The 20,314-nt window shown below is 35.0% G+C and overlaps 1 protein-coding gene across 2 annotated transcripts in view; it reads right to left on the bottom strand.

Moving 5' to 3' along the window:
- Positions 1 to 20,217, bottom strand: part of Dars1 (aspartyl-tRNA synthetase 1) — a 63,185-nt gene extending 42,968 nt beyond the window's left edge. For both annotated transcript variants that reach the window (XM_003478719.5, XM_005007707.4), the window contains exons 1-4: positions 19,998 to 20,217; positions 18,101 to 18,158; positions 14,736 to 14,828; positions 6,920 to 7,022 (exon numbers count right to left, since the gene is read on the bottom strand). In XM_003478719.5, coding sequence (XP_003478767.2) covers positions 6,920 to 7,022; positions 14,736 to 14,828; positions 18,101 to 18,158; positions 19,998 to 20,063 — 320 coding nt within the window. In that variant the 5' untranslated portion in view covers positions 20,064 to 20,217. The remainder of the gene's footprint in view (positions 1 to 6,919; positions 7,023 to 14,735; positions 14,829 to 18,100; positions 18,159 to 19,997) is intronic.
- Positions 20,218 to 20,314: the final 97 nt, after the last annotated feature.

Genomic DNA, 20,314 nt, shown 5'->3' on the forward strand with positions numbered 1-20,314 from the left:
AAGATAATGTGGATAATACCCTTATACAGTTTTAGGATTATTATCAAAACAAAATTTTAAAAGTATATTCAAAAAATTTTTTCTCTTGTTCATCAAAAAGAACAGTTTGTGCTGTCATTGTTTGATTGATCACTTTTGTGTCTAGATTTTGTAACCTAAACAACTAGTTCTGAGATAACAATATGTAATATATTAACTAGTGTTAAATTCCTTATTTTTTTCTTTTTTGAAATTTCGTATCACTTCTATCTTTTTTTTCCTGTTTTCTTAAAAAAAAAAAAGAAAAATTCCATCGCCCTAAGAATATATACTTGGATTCTTAAGAAATGAATAGAGAAATCAACCAATAATGATCAGGAAGGATAAGGGTAAAAGCAAATGCTGCAGTAAAAATATGAAGTAAAGTCAGAAAAGAAGTCAGTACAGGCATGGAAAGCTTTCCCAATCCAAAGAGTACATATGAAGAAGGAGTGGAAGAAAGAGTGCAGAGCAGGAACCAGCAGGCAGAGTACTGGATAAGGTTAGAAACAAAAAGCCATTAAAGCTACAGAAAACTAGCATTGGAAAAGAAAGTTCTGGCAAGTATAGTATTAGCTTAATGAGGGTGCAGAAAGAACATGCATGCCTCCAAAATATTAGTTTAATTAACAACTGGACTATTTATATATATATATATATATATTGGCCTTTTTCCTTTTTTTTTTTTTTTTTTTTTAATTTTATTTAAGGAGAAAAGAAAAAAAAAAGCAGGGAAAGGGTACAAGTTATACAGATTTACAGAAAAAAAAATGAACAGTAGGAAATCACTAGTTAATGGATTACATATTGTCATCTTAGAAATAATTGTTCAAGTCACAAAATTAAAGCTTGTAAAGTGGACATTCCATCAATGATACTGCAAACAGTTCTGTTCATTGATCCAATAAAACTCTGTGATATCATTTTCTATCTTATACACTTAAATATACATGCAGTTATATAGTTTGGAGCACTTTCTTTTCCTCTCTTTTGTACCATGACTATTACACATTTTGGGTTTCATTGCTCCCACGGTTCTTATTACTTTTTTGGAAGAGAGTAAAACCAAATGTGACATAACAGAACAGAATCGGTCAAGTCAAAAGGGTGGACATAATAGATAATGTAAAAACATAATACAAGGTGATCAACAATGGTTACCATAATGCCTCCCGCTATCTCTAATAGAATTGCCTATATCGTTAGTTATAATACAATTGAACAAAACAGTAAAGAATAAAACCGACAAAACCAAAACATTGGAGACATTGTAGGTCTTCAAAAGTAGATAAAAGTCAACAAGAATGGGCGTCATAATGAGTCTCATTATCTTTACAGCTGATGCCTAAACTTTCGAACCTGATACTATCCAACAAAACAGAATAGGGGAACATCAGTTAAAAACCAGATGGTGAGAGTAATACAGGGCTTTAAATCAAGGTAATGAAAAGTCAAAGTGGGTTACTATAATATATCCTGCTATTTTTTTCCTTTAATTAAAAGGATAAAGATAAAAAAGTAAATAATGGAGTGGAGATTGAGATAAAAGAGGGCATAACAACGAAACAGCGCAGATCAAAACATAACCATTTAAGCAGAATAGTGTTTCACCACCAGATAATCCTAACCTAAAAGTAGTTACCATATTGTCTCTTTCTTTGAAATCCTTGAGTACAACTTCGTATACTGTAGCATTAAGTATATCAAAACAATGTAAAACCATTCAAGAGAATGACAGCATTACAGAGTATTTAGAATCGACTAACAGAAAATGAACAATGGTTTCTGTATAATCTCCTTGTCTTTAAAAGGTTTTTGCTTATACTATCGTACATAATAAAATCCAATAAGATACAGCCTATTTAGACCATTGGAGACAGAAGGACAAAAGCTAGATGAGACTTCAAAACAAGATGATACTAAATCAGTATTACCTATTAAGATGTCATTTTCTCCAAAATAGCTGTTCCTATCATCCAATCTTCTCTGCCTCATTTCTGTTGAGCTCTTTTTCTGTCAGTAGCTGTCAGTTTGTCTTCTTCATTTTGTTCTCTGCTCCATTCGTTGTGGCCTCCCCGCCACTATTTCTGGGTTCTTTGTATTTTTCTTTTTTTAGAATATCCTGCAATACTCTCTTTAGAGTTGAATTGGTGGTTGCAAATTCCCCCAGTTCCTCTTTATCCTGGAAGCACCTTGTTTTTCCATCAATTTCCAGGGACAGTTGTGCAGGATATCTCAATCTTGGCTGGAGATTATTATCTTTCAAAGCTTGAATTATTTCCCCCCACGCTCTTCGTGATTTGATGGTTTGTGCAGAGAAATCTGCTGTAATTCTGATGGGTGTTCCCTTGTAAGTGGTCTGTTTCTTGTCTCTTACAGCTTTTAATATTCTGTTCTTGTATTGAATTTCTGGAATTTTTATTATTATATGCCTGGGTGTTGCTCTGTTTGGGTTGTAGGTGGCTGGGGTCCTGTATGCCTCATACATCTGAGTATCTTTACCTTTTGCTAAATTAGGAAAATTCTCCTGGATTATTTCTGTGAGTAGCTTTTGTAGTTCACTTGTTTGTGTCCCTACTTCTTCTTTTATGTTCTTAATCCTTAAGTTATGGATCCTCTTATCATCTTCTTGTCTTTGTATTATTGCTGTTTGTTTCTTTGTTATTTTTAAGAAGTTTTTCATTTCATTCTCCCATATTACAAGTCTGCCCTCCAGTTCAGATAGTCTGTCCTTAGTTTCTTTCAAGCTGTTATGCCAGTCTTCGATAGACTTCTTAGTATCTTGGTAGTGCCTTTGAACCTGCTTCACGTATTCTATGCTTTCTCTGTTTTCTCCATCAAACAATTCTCCCCTTTTTTTCTGTTCTTCCATTCCATCACCTGTTTTTTCTTGGGTGGTACTTAGCATTTCTCTAACTATTCTGCCTACTTCTAGCTTCAGGTCGTTGATAACTTCATTCCTGAATTGGTCTATGAGGCTCTCTATATGGTGCCTTATGTGTATTGGTGTGGTGTCTGCTATTGCCTGTTTCTCAGAATTGGGAGCCGAGGAGCCTTTCTTGTTGCTGCCTCTTCCCATGCTGCCTCTTCTTCTCTGTTCCTTATATATGCAAGCTTATATAAGAGGCCCAGCTTCTCTCCCAGTCAGCCACAGCCTGATGGAATTGCGCCAGTTAGGTGTTCCCGCTCACCGCTGCGCACCAGGGAGTTACGGACCAGGCAGCCTACGCGTCTCCCCTCCTGGCCACCGTCAGGCTCTGGGATCTGGGTTGGGACAGCCTACCAGGTCCGCCGGCAGCGCCACGCAGGCCAGGCACTTTTCACCAATCCCGCCCGAGAGGGGGATGTGTGGCTGGAGTCGCCACAGCGCCCTGCTCCCGCAGGACTGCTCGGGCCCAGAAAGTCCTCTGCTGGAGTCAAACTGTGGTAGAGTGTCAGTTTCTCTCACTCACCTCACCACAAGTCAGTGCACGCCTCCCTGCCGTTCGCAGATTGCCGTTCTCAGAGCTTCTGCGTGTCTCTCTCCTTGCCGAGCCACTGTAGAGGTAGCCAGCCGCCGCGCGATGGGAAACCCAAATCGCGGCTTACAATGGCGCGGGGTCCAGCCTCCACACCGAGGCTTTTCTCTTCATGTTTTAGCACCAGGACTGCATTCCAAGTTGGTTTCTCTCAGCCCAGTTCGTTCCTGAGTCAGCAGAGCATATCTCCACCTGCTTATGTCTCCTTAATCCGCACCATTCCTGGCTTCTGAGCCAAGTCTTTCAGAGAGCCTCCGGTAGTTGCTGTTATCTGTCCGCCATGTTCTCCCGGAAGTCGGCCTTTTTCCTTTTTATCGGTACTGGGGATCGAACTCACGACTGCCTGCTTGCAAGGCAGGCGCTTATGCTGCTGAGCTAAATCTCCAGCCCCAACAACTGGACTATTTTGTTCTAATTTAAATTATGTGTGGCAAAAATTATAAAGAATACTACAAAAATTTTGAAGCCAAATATGTTAAAAAGTCATTTACAGGACAAACAGCAGGATTTACCTAAAATGCTTTTAAAATTTTAGAGTATTATTTTAATACTTGCCATATAAAAATCGATTATCTTCCATGCTAAAAAAGTCAACATTTTTTACAATACAGTACAGTAAGTGAACACAGACTATAGTAGTTTGTAAAAATTTTTATTTTCATCTATTTCTATTTAAAGAACTTCTTTTTACTATTATGCCACTAAAAACTCACACTGTATGTTCTTTTATAGAATTTCCAGGTCACCAAACAATGTCAGAGCATGTGACCTCAAAGTTAAATGTGTGAAAGCTATTTTAATCTTTAATTTCACCAATGAAGCCAATAAGTACTCATTTTAAATAAAACACACTGTTCAGTCATGAGAATCTTCTCTTTTCATAAGGTAACAAAAGTCATCACACACATCTACTTTTAATTACCCTTCCTTAGCATATTAGTGTCAGAAGTTATATAATTAAAATTTAAGTACCGCATGTTAAACTTATTGTATAAAACTGGCTCTGTTTACTTCCATATAATCAGTCACAGGCTTTATGATTTGCAGTAGCTCAACCCTTTCCCACACATTGGTAACTGTACAACGTCTGGTTTTTAGGGACTAAAAATAAATATATGTTCCTTTAAAAAAAACTAAGTTATAATTAAATCTGAATTACCTAGGTCTTAAGTTGCACTTTAGAAATTATGAAGTCAAAAGACTAATTCTTCCTTAGTTTGAAAGGTCATTCTTGTATCATTCCATTTGAACGAAGGCCTGGATTTTCTTTGAAAAAATATATTGTGAAGACACTAGTAAACTAAGTTCTTTTTGGTGATCATTTGCAAATAGCAAATTTTGGTTGATATTTTGGTTGTTACTTAGTCAAGTGGGAAGAGTTTTGGAGAGGTCCCAAAATAATGAAAATAGCTTATTTGTGGACTACTATAATGTATGTACTTATAAAGACATCACAAGGATTGACTATCCTCTTGTAAGTACAATGCCTTGCTGTGAATTTAAACATCTATGGGACTTTGCTCAAATTTTTTCCAGTACTGAGGTTTGAACTTATGGGCTCATCTATGATAGCTAAGTGCTCTACCATTGAACTAACTACATCCCCAGCTCTCTCTCTCTCTTTTGCTTGTTTTGAGACACAGTCTAATTAAATTGCCCAGCCTGACCTTGAACTTGTGATCCTCAGTATCTTCAGTAGCTGAGGTAAAGTAATGTGCCACTGTAACAATCAAAAGACTTGTGGACTAGAAGTATTTTTTTAGGAATATAATCCTGAGGTTATCATGCAATGTAAAGGAAAAACATTCTCTATAAAACTGTCAGTTTCATACATAGTATTAGTTTGCAGAACCAAATTGATATATAAAAGATAAAAATTATAACAATTGTTTGGGGCTGATTTTTTTCAAGTATTTTTCAGTATATTAACTATAATTTAGCACATGTGCTATGGTTTTGTTTGTTTTTATTTTTTTGGTAGCAGTGCTAGGATTGAGACTGGAGCCCAAAGGTCAGGCAACTGTTTCACCCAGAATTACAATTCTGTTTTCTTTTCTTTTCACAGAAGACTCTCTGTAAAGATAAAGTTTATTTCTAGATATCAAGCTCATTTACCCTAATTTACAGGATAAACACTGACCTTAAAAGGCTGGATGACGTAATATATTTATTTCATAAGCACATGATCTATGAAATGAAAAAAAGCAAACTAATTATCAGAAGATACAGGAAGAGGACAGGAAAGTGGCTATTCCTGAGGTGCAGGACTAGGAGAAATGGACAGGTATACTACCATACTAGTAGTACTAAAAATACGGAATTAATCAATAAGCTGATACAACTAAAACATTTTTAATGTGGGCTCAGGTATTATTATGAAATAATAAAAAATAAAAAGATTTGATAAATCTCTAAACCAAAATCAGAAAGTGCCCAAACATACAAGGAGCATTTTATAGTTTCTTTGTAATTCCAAAGTCTGTAATTCTATCTATAATAACCTATCATTGAAAGCACACATGCAAAGAACAGTTTTAAAAAACTCAATAGAAAAACAGAGCATTTAGTCTAGATTTAATTTGTCTAAAAATAATTTATACCTATGAAGTATTCTATTATTTAAAAAGTAAATATCCATTTCCCATGTCTTCTTTGATCACTGCCATGGGACTAAACTTCCAATTGAAAAAAAAAAAACCTAGCCATGTCACAACCACCAAGTGGATTAGTTTCATTTCCTTAGAGCCACAGTATGCACTGCACCACTATCACTATTTTCTCTTTCTATATCTTGCCTCTTTTAAGCTGAACAAAGCAATTTGTTTCTGCAAGAATTCTAAATAAGACCGTAAGTCCTTTAGAGCTGGGGAAAAAGCAAATTTTACTTTTTTCTCATTAAACTGTTTTAGTGTCAATGTTAAAAGTTGCAACACACTGTAATGTATGTTTTACTTTCTTCAGAGGAAATTATTTGAAAAACTACATTCTTTCACATACTTTTATTATTCAATTTAAAAACCTGTTGCTCGACATATGAATCTCAAACTGAGGGAGGGAGGAAGGAAACGAAGCTCAACAAAAACAAAATAAAGTTGCTCTGCTATGTTTAGGCTGCCAGGCTTTTTGTTACTCTACTTGAGACTAAATGTGCCTTGTCTGTAAAGAGTGCTGCTTCAGCAATTCCAAATGAATTTTAAGCCTGTGCTCCATATTTTTGCCTTTGTAAGTTTAATGTATTCAGCAACACTAAACTGACAATTTAAATAACTACATTTTTAAACAAACGAAGCATTGATGTTAATGTATGAAAATGGTCCAAACCCCTGGGAGTCTTGGTTCCCACCATTGTTTATTCTGACAACAGGATATAATTGCTTACTTACTTGGCAGCAAACTTAACCATCTGCTTGCTTGCATGGTCTCCCACTGCAACAAGAGCCTGGACATTAAACTGCTGCTGACGTAGGACTAAGAAACACTGCTTCCCTGAATAAGACAGAAAGAACACAAGTGTGTTAAAGACATGCTACTTCAGGTCTTACAAAGCAGAAAAATACTTCTCTACTTTTAAAATCAGGCAAAAATTTACTATACTCATTAGACACATACACATAAGTATCTGCTGCCTTCTACATACAAAATACTGACATGCAATTGACAAGCTGTAAAGAAATCTAAGTTCCTATCATGAGTTACCAAAAGTGCTTTTAGTATGTTCTTTATGAGAACACAAGCAAATCACTGGTAAACAAATTTCAAATGATATCAGATTACTTTCAACTTTCAACTTTTAACTTTTAATTCAGTCAACAGCTACTATATTTTATAGGCAAAGGCACTGTTTGGCCTACCATGAAACTTCAAGGATGCAACACAAAAGTGCTAATATAGTGCCTAACAAGATCACAAGCATTTTATGGGGGTGGTCCACCTATAGCATTCCTAGCAAAGTGCATTTTAAACCATATGTAGATTGACATGCCAGTTCTTTACATCTTGTATTTTTCTTCTTTACAATCTTCCCAATCCTTCATTTTCTGTAATAGTCTCATATGTTTAAACTTTGAATAATTTACTTTGTTTATGAAAGATCATTCTCTTCAAACTTTATAGCCTGTTTTATTTTTATATATCCCAGGCCTGATTTCCTTCCCTTTTATACAACTGCCATCATTTATTTTTAACCTGAAAAATAGTTTGTAATAATTTCAATCATTATGTATTCTTGTGATATCCCTTTTCCTCTAAAGCATATTCTTTTTAGAGTCTTTGATTAAATTCTAGAAAACTTCCTCATAAAAATGAGTTAAGTCTTTTCAAGATCATTTTTCTCATCAGATTGTCTTGCAAAACATTAAAAGATGATTTTTAAAGTGAGATTGTCTTTTACATTAAGAATTAGCCTTGCAAAAAACAAGCACAAATGCAAGCCAACTTGTTTTCAACATATGGTGTTTTAAAAGACAAGTCGGTTAGTGATCATGAATTTAAAAAAAGATAGGTTGCATTTAAAGTGTCAACACTGACTCGGGAGTCATCTATGACTGACAGGTTTTTATTATTAAAAAAGAATAATTTTCCTTTTTTCTCTGGTGTAGGATCTAGCACCAAAATAAAATCTTTTTTTTTTTTTTGGTACCAGGGATCAAACTCACAACCATGCACTTACCAGGCAGGCACTTAGGCCACTGAGCGAAATCCTTGGCCCACAAAATAAAATCTTTTTTTAAAAAAAGTTGTATAAACAAATTCAGAAGGATTTAAAACACTGGATTGTAAAAACTGAATACAGAGAATTTACAGGTGGATCAAAATTACATTATCTTAAGAACAACGCCTGAAATCACAGACAGACACTAACCCCTTTAGAATACAAATGCTAGACAGAAATGCAAGAAATGTACGTACAGCAGTGCTAGGCTAAGCCAGGATTTTATCAGAGTATTTTAGTGGCCTCAGATGGAGCCAACCTAGACCTAAAACTGTATTACAAAGCTATCCTGTAATGAAATTCAGTATTCAACTCCAGTGCTATACAAAGACACTGAGACCACCAACAGTTTGCAAGGGAAAATGTCTATGGGTTAGCAGTAGGTAACACTCAGTTTAATGTTTTAGTAGACAGTAAAGACTTTGAAATCAAAAGACTGGGGGGTATGCTATCACTTTCTATGAAGAAGCTTGTGGGAAATTATTAAACTCGTTTCTGTATCAACTCTGCATCTGTAAAATGAAGAAAAAATAGTATACTTCTCACAGGATTTTCTTAAGGTTTCTTTTACAGTCATGAGGATTATATAGTATGTTTAAAGTTGAGGGACAGCCCCTTTAATGTTAACTGTTTACTAATATTTGCTATAATTAATGGTCCCACTACTACTGGGTACTTATTTGAGGAATGATTACCATTCCTATTTTGTAGTTTGGTTTCCATGTACACAAATACTATGCTGGGTGCTGACAACACAAAGATAAATATTTGCTAGATACTTAAAAGAGCTTATAACATGAAACAATGATAAACCCCTATATGAAGCATAATCTCAATTTTATTTGAGTAAGAGATGTCCTAGGATTGATTGTGAAGCTCTACCTCACTCCCTCTCCAGAACTCTAAAAAACTGGAACTTAGTGTTAAACTACAGTGGAAAGAACTTGCTAAATTTGAAAAATCACAGAACATCTGTATATAAAAAAATGAAAGAAAAAACACTTAGATTTGCTGAATGACATAATTTACATAAGAACTTATGTTCAATAACAAAGATCTAAAGATTTATGAGAAAAGAACATTGAGATTCCCATGAATAAATGGGCAATAGATTAGGACAGATAATTTGAAAGAAAACCATAGCAATATAAGGAATAAAATACTATTGATAATAAAAGTAATGTAAGTTGAAGCAAACAATGATGACATTATTTACGTCAAATAGCAAGGACTTTAAAAAATAAATTCTCCATCATAACTTATTGATTACAAAGTAAACTTGAACAATGTTTCTAGAGAACAATCTGGCAATGGGCATTAAAAGTCTCTTGTCTCAATAAATACATTTCTTAGGATGTATGTCAAGGGAATTAAGTATGGATACATTACCTAAAATAGAGAAGAAGTATGTATGACTCCAATATTATAGTCTCCAAGCTTTTGGTACTATAGCACTTTGAAATATAAGAGCTTTAATGGTCCACGTAAAAGGATTTTCAAGACTCAAAAAATCAGCACTAGATTTCAGTTAAACAAAACTGTCAGGACCGTGGGGGAAGAGAATAAGTCACCAAGAAGCAAGCCCTCCCTGCGAAGTGGCACCATGTGCAGGCTGCTGCAAGGATAGACAGACACTAGCCATTTGCAGACTGTTGGGGAAGAGAACAAGAAGTCAACAAGCAACAAACCCTCCCTGTGAATCAGTGCCACACATGGACCACTGAAGGGAGAGCCAGACGCCAGTCCCTTCCCAGCACACAGGCTGAGAAACAAGAGCCAACCTCCTCTCTCCAACTCTTCCTGGTAAGCCACCAGCTAATCTGGAAAAACACAGGCTGCTGATAGCTATTGAGGTAAAATATTATTTAATGCTTGTAGTATCTAGTGTTTCACTGACTTTGCAGACCTAAAGCCGGTAGTCTGATCACCTATTCAGAGGACAATATGCAATGTAGCATCTATGGCGATATCTCCTTCTGAAGGTAGTAAACACTGTTAATTCCCTATCATCTTATTTTGAAGTCTTGTATCATTTTCAGTCTTGTTGGATTGGGTTTTACTCTTTTGTTTGAGTTTATTATATCTGATAGCATGAGCAGCTATTTCAAAGTCAAGATATATTATGGTAGCCATTTTGGATTTACTCTTATCTTGTTTTAAAGTCCTTTATTGCATTCATTGTTTCGTTTTTATCGGCTCTATTCTGTTCTGTTTTGATTTTTACTATGTCTGAAGGTATCTGCTAGAAGGTAACAAGAGGCTTCATGATAACCATTGTTGATTTCCTATTGCTTTGAACTCCTGTGTCACACTGGTTTGTTTTGATTGGCTTTGTTCTGTTTTATTTTGCTTGGTTTTATTCTCTTTAAAATAAAATTTTAAAAACTGTCAACTTAAACTACCTATCAAGTACTTTTTTAAAATTAAGTTCTTGCCATACATTATGATAGTAAACACAAACGTTCTTTCTTTGGTTGAGGTAAGTGACAAGTTTCACTAGATGATTTGCTTAGTTCAATGTTTTTCAAGCCACTGTTTTACACACACTAAGAGTAGTGTGCACACTTTATGAACAAATTTAAAAACAAAGGATGTGATCATGTTTGCAAATGCGTATTTCTTTTCTGGAAGAATTAAGAAACAGCAGTGGTTATTTGCAGAGTAAAATTTTGGTAAGATAGAGGAGGCTGTGAGACCCTTTATTTTAATCTTTCTATTTTAGGGGAAGTTTTACATCCATTTAATATTTTTTTATTTTCAGAAATATTTCTTTGTTTAGTAAAAAGTTCTACTGCATTAAGTATAGGAACTTCAGTGGACAGATTAAGTCAATAGTCTAACATTACTCATTTTTCTTCTTGCAACCTTGTAACACAGAAGATAGGGAAAGGGAAAAAAGAAATCAATGCTCCAAGCAAGTGAATAAATTTACCATTTTTAGAATTTAACTGTTAAGTTCCCAATACTTAAATTTTTTTTTTTTTTTTTTTGGTCTTTTTCCTTTTTATCGGTACCAGGGATCGAACTCATGACTGCCTGCTTGCAAGGCAGGCACTTATGCCACTGAGCTAAACCTCCAGCCCCCAACACTTAAAATTTTATGTTGCATTTTGGTTTTTAGAAAAGGTAGTTTATTTCTTAAATTCACATAGGAGTAGTGTTTTAGAAAAATGGAAAGTTCAAAATTATCTTTTACAGAAACAAGTAGTTTACTATCATCTCTATTATGGTGATGACTCAGTTGTGAAGTGACTCTTCATGGGAGAACTAGGTTACCCAAGATATGAGGCAACTGTATGCTTTTGTCTCTTCCCTGTGTCTTTTAGCTTGATAAGCTGATGAATTTACTATGTAGGCAACAGACTTCCTAATATTCAACATTAATATTTTCCTACATCATTTATAAACATCAATTAGGGAATAAAACAAGACTTAAGTATTTTAAAGTACTTCTAATTTATTCTTTCCTCTGACTTGGTGTCATGTAAATACAAATTAAAAGTTCACACCTTTGGTACTAAAAATTTTAAAACCATCTGACTTCCAAAAAACCTAATTATTTTGGAGGTATATGTAAATTTTCAGGAGGAATAGTATAAAAAGAAAATATTTTGTTTTTCAAATATTTTGCAATGACTTTCATATAGTACCATGTGTAAAATCTGAAAGAAATTACAGGCATCCCAGTTGCAGTTCAATATGGACACTGAAGTTCATAGGTTTTTACGCTTGAAAGAAACTAATTTTAAGCATACCAGTAAGATTAAAAATCTCTCCCTGCTTCTATCTAGAACACTTCAGAGATGAATCTACTCTAAGAAATCTGGTTTTAATTTTTAAAATGTTTAAAGTACTGCTTTTAATTTTAAAAAAACATAGACTTTTGCTATAGGCTTTTTTAATTTAGTAAGTCTCTGTCATTCTTCTCACACTATAATTTTACACTTCTATTTCTTTATTCATCATTTCTCAGAGCTTTGCTCTACATAAAACTGCCAGTATGGGTTGATTCAAGTCTAGCTTTCTAACTTCTGGAGTTTCAGTCATCACCTGAATGATTCCAATAAGTCATATTTATTCGTATAATTTTTCCCATGTAAGCTTTAGGAAGAAAGGAATAATAACAATTAGGTTTCAATAAATTCAAAGCAGAATGTTTAGTTACTTGTTTTAAAAAGATAATCTGAATTTCCAGGTATAAGAAACACTGATAATCACTACTGGCAAAGATACCCTGGAAAAACATAGTACTGTGACACACTGGTGGGAACACAGTTGAGTATAGTTTTTTGGAAGATAAACTGGTACTAGAAATTTTAAAGAAACATGCACCTATACTTCAGCCTAGCAATTTTACTTCTAGATGTCTACTTTGGAGAAATATGCCTATGTAGATCTATAATTAGTATCATGAAAGGATTTCTCCACAAACATTATTAACTAAGTATTTTTTTAAAAGTTTTGAAATAATATAAAGTACAAAGTAAAAAAAAAGTACAAAGTAAAAACGCACACATCAAAAATAAAACAAAACTGTGTTGAATTAGAAACAAAGATTTGGAAAGGTAATGGACAAATTAACAAGAATGAACACAAGAATTGGGACAAGGAGTAGAGAGAACAAAGGTAATATTACTATTTCTATATTCACTGAAAATTTCATGTGAAAGTACTTAACGTATTGTGTGGGTAACTTAGTACTGGTTAAGTGTCCCTTATCTGAAATATTTGGTACTAGAGTGTCTTAAATTTTTATTTTTCCCCCAAAGTTTTCAATATCTGTATATAAATAATTATACAACTTGGGATGGGACGCAGGTTGAAAAATGAAATGTGCCAGGGATGGTGGTGCACACCTGTAATACCAGTACTTGGGAGGCTGAAACAGGAGAATTTCTGTGAGTTCAAAGCCAACCTGGGCTACAAAGTGGGTTCAAGACCAACCTGAATTGCATAGGGAGAACCTAACTCAAAATGACAAAAACAAATAAATAAAAATAAATAAAAAAGAAAAGAAATGCACTTATGTTTCATATACATTTTACACATAACGTGACAGTGATTTTATACAACATTTTAAATAATTTTGTGGGAAAAAAAGTTTTACGGTATAGAGATTTCTGCTTGTAGTTTCAGGTTGATGTACAAAAAAGTTTTACATTTTGGAGTAGTTCATATTTTAAATTTTCAAATCAGGGGTGATCAACCTGTACTATAACTTAAAAAAGCATAAAAATGTTATAGATATAAAATTCTGAAAATTGTAAGACTAAAAGGAAAAGTAGAACTTTATTTGGAAAATTTTACTTGCATCTTTAGTAAACTGCTTATCCTGAAAATTCCAAAATGGTGTATAACAAGAAATTCATTTCTATAAATCATTATGATTGCAAAAAGTTGACTCTTGTCATTTATAGCAGTGATATTCTATAAAGCTGCCACAGTAATGTATTAGCAAACACTGAATACTTGCTCGAAGGGAAAATACAGGAGTAGGTTCCTTTGTGCCCATAGGCATACTATTTTTGTCAACTGATCTATACATAACCTTCTTTTATGCTTCTATTTAAAGGCACTTTTTATATAGTGTTGGCTATACACACAGGAATTTTCTCTGGAAGGTGCAGCACAGCTTTTTTGTGCTTAGGACATTTTGAAAAGACACTTGCCTACAGTATAAGGGCTGAGACACAAAGGCAGAACATGACCATGTTTGACTTTAGCTGGGAATCTGTGTATTGGACAACTCAAATTTTTACTGCTCTGCACATGTGCATATCTAGCATACTGGAGAATGTTCAGGAAAGAGTAGCAAGTATTGACTTTGAGGTTACGAATACATTTTACCAATAAATGAATTTGTAAATACATAATCCAAAGTGAGAAATAACAGCATTTAAAAGTTTATTACATAAAAGTTTCAACAAAAAAAGCTAAGTATAATGAACCTCTATATAGAATGTCCCTAAGTATCTAGAAAGGTTTAATTGTAGGAACCTAGTGGATACCAACTTCACAGAGGCTCAAGTCCTTTACATAAAATGATAACAGTATTTGCTCAAAAAAGCTGAATTTCTGGCTTTAAATTTAAATAGCTGCATGTGGCCACTGTCTGCTGTGCTGGACAGCCCAAACCCAACCTTACTTCTTTTACATTTCTCTTCCCACCTGAACAATTACAAATACAAAAGCATTAGCAAACAAGAAGCTTGTCAACACATTTTTCACTAAATAATTAAACAATAAAAAATGCTAAAAAAATTTTAAGTCTTAGATTTCATCAAAGACTTCGGGGTCAAATTATTTTTAAGGCTATCTTACAGGAACCTCACCTGATTAGCCACAGAATAATTTATTTAAGATTTAAGAAAAGTTACATGCTCCTGTTTCATTTTTATAGATTTATTTTGGTCTGTAAACAACCTATAAGATAAAAAACTCAGTATTCTTATCATACAAAAGGTCTAAAGTCATTAAATCAATTTTACCTTTAGCTCTGCTTGTATGAACTCTTGCACGTACCCAAACAACTTCATCAGCTTTTTGTATTGTCAAGTCTTTAACCAAAGCCAAAACTCGATCTGCAATAAACAGTAGCAATTTTTAAAATCAGAATTTATAGGTTTTTTTCCCCTGACAGTCTGAAAACTTATAGTACTTTCTTCTCTATCACATTCAGTAAACAATTTTATCACAATTTTCATGACCAAAACCAAAGAAAATGAAACAGGAATTTCAAAGCCACTAGGCATCACAAAAGGATTTCCACAAAACATTGCCATTAGACTTTATGATTCAAGCCAAATTCCAAATTTACTGTTTAAATTTGGGTAAAACAGTGAAAGAGAAAACTGAGACAAAGCATTAGAACATTTGAAAATGAAGATTCAAAAATCCTAAGACTGAAAAATATCTGGCTTACTGACTAAGCAACCAAAATTGAAACCTAAATGAAATACCATTAACCTGAAGGAGTAGGGTAAAAGAATGACGATTACAATCATTTTTAAAGTTACTAGTGAAGCAGAAGGCTAAGGCAGGCTAAAACTAGCTGGGAAAGTAGATGTGACTAGTTAATTCCAGGAGGGTGTGACAAACAGCTAGGGAAGAAGGTGTAACCTCTTAATTACAGAGTCCCAAGTCACATGTAGAACAGCTCCCCAAACCCTGCTCGTGGACTTCTCTTGAGATGTTTAAGTAAGTTTTGGATAGGATGGTCCCAGACCTTTTGCTAGCATAGGAAATATGAAAAAAATGACAGCCATCACTCAGTTCTTGCTATTGTGTTCCCTCACTGTTGCCCATAAAGTGCACTATCCCATAAAGTGCACTTTTTCCTACTTTTATTTAACCCAAAGTGGTGTCTGCGGAGTCAGCTTTTTGCCACCATTAATAAACATAAAAACTTTATTATCATTTGTGCTTATCTAGACCAATTCTTTGCTCAGGACAGAAAGAATTTAGAAATCACCTCTAGAAGGAGATTCTAGCACCCCAAAACCTGGTAATATTAGCCTTATAGTAAAGGAGTTTGGAAATACGTAAGCAGATGAGAAAGGAAACTATTTTGAGCAAAGTATTAGGATTTTGGCAGTGGTGCTAAAACTCAAATGATAGCACTGCCAAAGGAGCTGGAGAGGACAGAAGGTCAATGACTCTGTGTCGGATGGCCTGAGTTCTAAACCCAGGCCTGGCAGATTCTTGGTAGTGTAAGGCAAGTTTCTTATTTTACAACTTTGATTGGTGAAAGCTTTTTTTAAGGACTTTGTATGGATTAAACAAGAAAATGTTGGGAAAGAGTCAAGCAGAGCAGGAATTTAATAAATAATAACCAAAAACAGAATGTAGCAAATCAGCAAAAAGATCATACATCATGACCAAGTAGGATTCATACTAGGGATGCAGGAATGGTTCAACATTCAGAACATACAGAAATCAATAAATGTAATACAGTCCATCAACAGAACCAAAGACAAAAACCACAGGATCATCTTAGGAGATGCAGAAAAAAATATCTGACAAAGTCCAACACCAATCAACAATAAAAACTCTAAAGAAAATTGGAATAAAAGGTCTTTATTTTAATCTGATAGAAGGTATCTATAACAAGCCAACAGCCAATATCATTCTAAATGGTCAAAAACTGAAAGCTTTCACTCTAAAATCAGGAAAAGGGCCAGGGATATAGCTCAGTTGTACAAGCACCTGCCTGGCAAGCATAAGGTTCAGAGTTGAATTTCTGGTACCAAAAAAAAATCAATCAAATCAAATCAAGACAAAGATGCCTACTATCACCACTCCTGGTCAGAACAGTTCTGAAAGCGGTAGCCAGAGCAACTAGACAAGAGAAAAATAAAAGAAAATAGGAAAAGAACAAGTTAAATCATTATTATTTGCTGACGACATGATATTCTCCACAGAGGACCAAAAAATTCCACCGAAACACTTCTTTAAGTCAACACTTAAAAATCTATAGCATTCCTGTCCATGAATAACTACTGAGTCAAAAAGGAATTAGTGAAACAACATTTTTCACAATAACATCAAGGAAAATTAAATACTTAGGAATCAATCTACAAAGGCAGTAAAAGAACTTTACATTGAAAACTACTGTACTTTGCAAAAGGAAATTGAATAAGATACCAGAAAATGGAAAGCTATCCCTTGCTCTTGGGTAGGAAGAACCAATAAAGTGAAAATGGCCATACTTCCTAATACTGTTACACACATTTAATGCAATTCCAATCAAAATTTAAACAGCATATTTCACAGAATTAGTAAAAACAATTCTATAATTTGTTTGGAAACTAAATAGATCTAGAATAGCAAAGACAATTATGGGCAACAAAGACAAGGCAGGGGGCATCACATTTCCAAATTTGGAGTTACAGCTACCATGATAAAAACAGCATGATATTGGCAAAAAAAAAAAAACAAACAAACAAAAAAAAAAACAAAAAAACCCCACCAAAACCCTAAAAAACAGATTCAAGGATCAATGGAAGAACAGAAGATACAGAAACAAACTCCAAGCACATTCAGCTATCTTATTTTTGACAAAGGGGCCAAATACCTTCACTGGAAGAAAGACAGCCTCTTTAGTAAACAGTGCTGGGAAAACTGACTTTCCACATGCTGCAGATTGAACCTAGACCCATTCTATGACCATGCATTAAACTGAAATTGAAATGGATCAAAGACCTAAATATAAAAACACAGACAATCTGTTGGAAGATAGAATAGGTAAAACTCTTGAAGACATACTATAGGCAAAGACTTTAAGAACAAAAACCTAATCACATAGGACATATTACAAAGAAGCAACAACTAGGATCATATCAAATTGAAAAGCTTTTTGCACAGCAAAAGAAACTACTAACAAAGTGAACAGACAACCCACAGAATGGGAAAAGGTTTTCACCAGCCATTTCTCAGATAAAGGACAAGTATCTGGAATATATAAGGAACTTAAAAAAAATTAGAATGAATAGCAATCATCAAATCAACCAATAATAAATGCTGGCAGAGCTGTGTGGAAAAAGAAACCATTCTTCACTGTTTGAGCATAAGCTGGTGCAACCAATATAGAAATCAGTATGGAGATTACTCAAAAAACTGAAATGAAAGGTTCCATGTAACCCAGCTATTCCCTCTCTCATTAAAATATACCATTCAATAACCTATTTTTTTCTTTTTTAGATCAATACCTAAACCTAGTTATGAATATCATTTAAGCTTTTCAGAGTTATCCCTTAAGCATTATACCTTTATTTATGGCAGGACTACTGAGAATTTCATGAAGAGCATTTCTGGCATCAGAAAAAAATGCTTCTATAGTCACATAGCTACTAACCTGGTTTTTCTTGTGATTGTATCATTGAAGATATTCCATATCTTTCTTTAGCATAGTCCTACAAAAAAAGTTTCTTGCATTATGACTTGTTATTTAAACATAAACACAAACAACCAGATACTAAAATAAATTTTTCAGGATCATTTCATTAATTCACTCAGCAATTTTAAAATATGGCTATTTATTATTCAATGGTAATCTGTCATCTGTTTACATATATATTTACAGAAAAAAGAAAAGCACCTTGTTTCTTGTTTATTTTGGAAATTCAATCCTGGGTGGGTACATCATGCAAAATAGCACTCTCAGATAAAATTGCACACATGTACAACATATCTTAACTACCTTCTTCAAAAAAGGTGTTCAAACTACTTCTGAGCAGGGAGTGAAGGGAGTACTACTTCACTCTTTGTAGGATGAAGTACTACAGTTTTATTAACTTCCTACTTCAGGAAGAGCTGTTCAAAGAGAACCAACGCTTCGGGTAAGCTTTCTGAGCACCAGATGTCCACTTTTAAGAAATCTTAGTTGTTGGAAAGAAATCAACTACAACATTCCTTTTGTTAAAAAAAAAAAAAAATCAAAAAATTCATCAACTTTTTGTTTCTAAAAACTAGCTTGAGAAAAAACAGATTACAAGGGCTCCACAATGATAACATAATAACATCAAATTTCTTGTTATAAAGTTAGGAACAGGAAATGGGGGACTTCAGGTCCAGGCTATTTACAAATTATACTTACTAAACAGGTATGTGGACTTTTATTTTAATCTTACCTCTAAAATGATCTCTTTGAACCTTCAAGTTATCAAATAATATTGCAAGAGTGCACTGCTAATTTATATAATCAAGAATACACAAAATAATTTAGTTAGATTTTTTTTTAGTTAATTTAAGATCTGTATTAGTTTTTGTCATTCTACAGATGCCTGTTTGAGTCTTCTTTTGAACCTGGACAACACAGGATTTTGTATCTACACCAAAGTAAGCTGTAACTGTTAAGGTGCTTACTGAACAACTTTTTTCAAGTATTAGAAAATACACTTTTAGGTCTAATGATTACACAATGAAGGCTGAAGGCAACGTAACGATGAAAATGCGTGGAGACTAAAAGGGTGCCATCCCTTCTAATTAGTATTCATATTTCAGCAATCCTTATTCTACTTAATATCCTGAGATGGCTTATTGATTATATAGCTTATCATAAATTTAGAAAATCTTTCAGTACAAAAGCCAGGACCTAAGACTTAATATTGCTGTAGCACACAACTTGTCGAATAGTTCAAACTTTGGCTTCTCTAAAGTACTTAAAAATCATTGGATGTTCATCTCAAATGCATTCTGCATAAATTTTGCTATTTACTTCACTGGATCACTGAGCAGAATGAGAATAAATATGTCATGTTCTTTAAAGCTGTCACACACAAAATGGTCATTAAACATACTGGCAGATGGCTTTGCGAAGTACTATGATTATTTGACCAAACATTAGGAACACAAGGGCAGAGAAGAGGTCAATTACTAGTAGTTATCAAAAATTTCCCGGGAAAGGGGGGTTGGGGTTGGATGTGCAATACGTGAAGGACGTGTCTAACCAAAGCTTTAAGTCTGACCCCGCCGCTTCTACTTTCGGGGTAGTAGATGCCTCACGTCCACCCTACCCAGGGCATAGTTCTCGCAACCAGGCGAGCCGGCGAGGAGAGCGGGCAGATGCTAGTCTGCCACGCTGCTCGAGCCACAAGCGTGCAAGCCCCGTGGAAGTTCTAGGTGCACGGTTCCGAGGCCCGCGGCTTGCAGAGAAACCGCGTGGGAAGGGCCCTTCTCATCCTACTCCCTCCCTCAAAGCGCGGTCTGGCCCAGAAGCTGCCCTCCCAGGCACGGGGATGAAGGAAACCCACTTCCGCCGCATCCATGATCTCCCGCGGCTTCTCCTGACTCCTGCGGCTGGCGCTGGCGCTGGGCATCGGGAAACTAAACCTGAGAGTTGACACCACCCTCCCTCGGAGGCTTCCGTAGAGCCGGTCAAGGGGCTTCTCGCTCCCGCACAGTCTCCGCCCTTCGACCCTCCTCCGATCTCAGTACTGGCGCGGACTCCGCTAGAGGGTCGGCTCAGGAAAGATCGCGAGATCCGCAGCTCTCTCGAGATCCCGGAGAGCAAAGCGAGCGGAGGCGGGCCGTCGCCCACGCCTCTTCACGTCCCACCTCCGCGGTGTTG

The sequence above is a fragment of the Cavia porcellus genome, unplaced genomic scaffold (assembly GCF_034190915.1).
Source record: "Cavia porcellus strain 051 isolate PalLab524CR breed Dunkin Hartley unplaced genomic scaffold, mCavPor4.1 scaffold_12, whole genome shotgun sequence".
Lineage (NCBI taxonomy): Eukaryota > Metazoa > Chordata > Mammalia > Rodentia > Caviidae > Cavia > Cavia porcellus.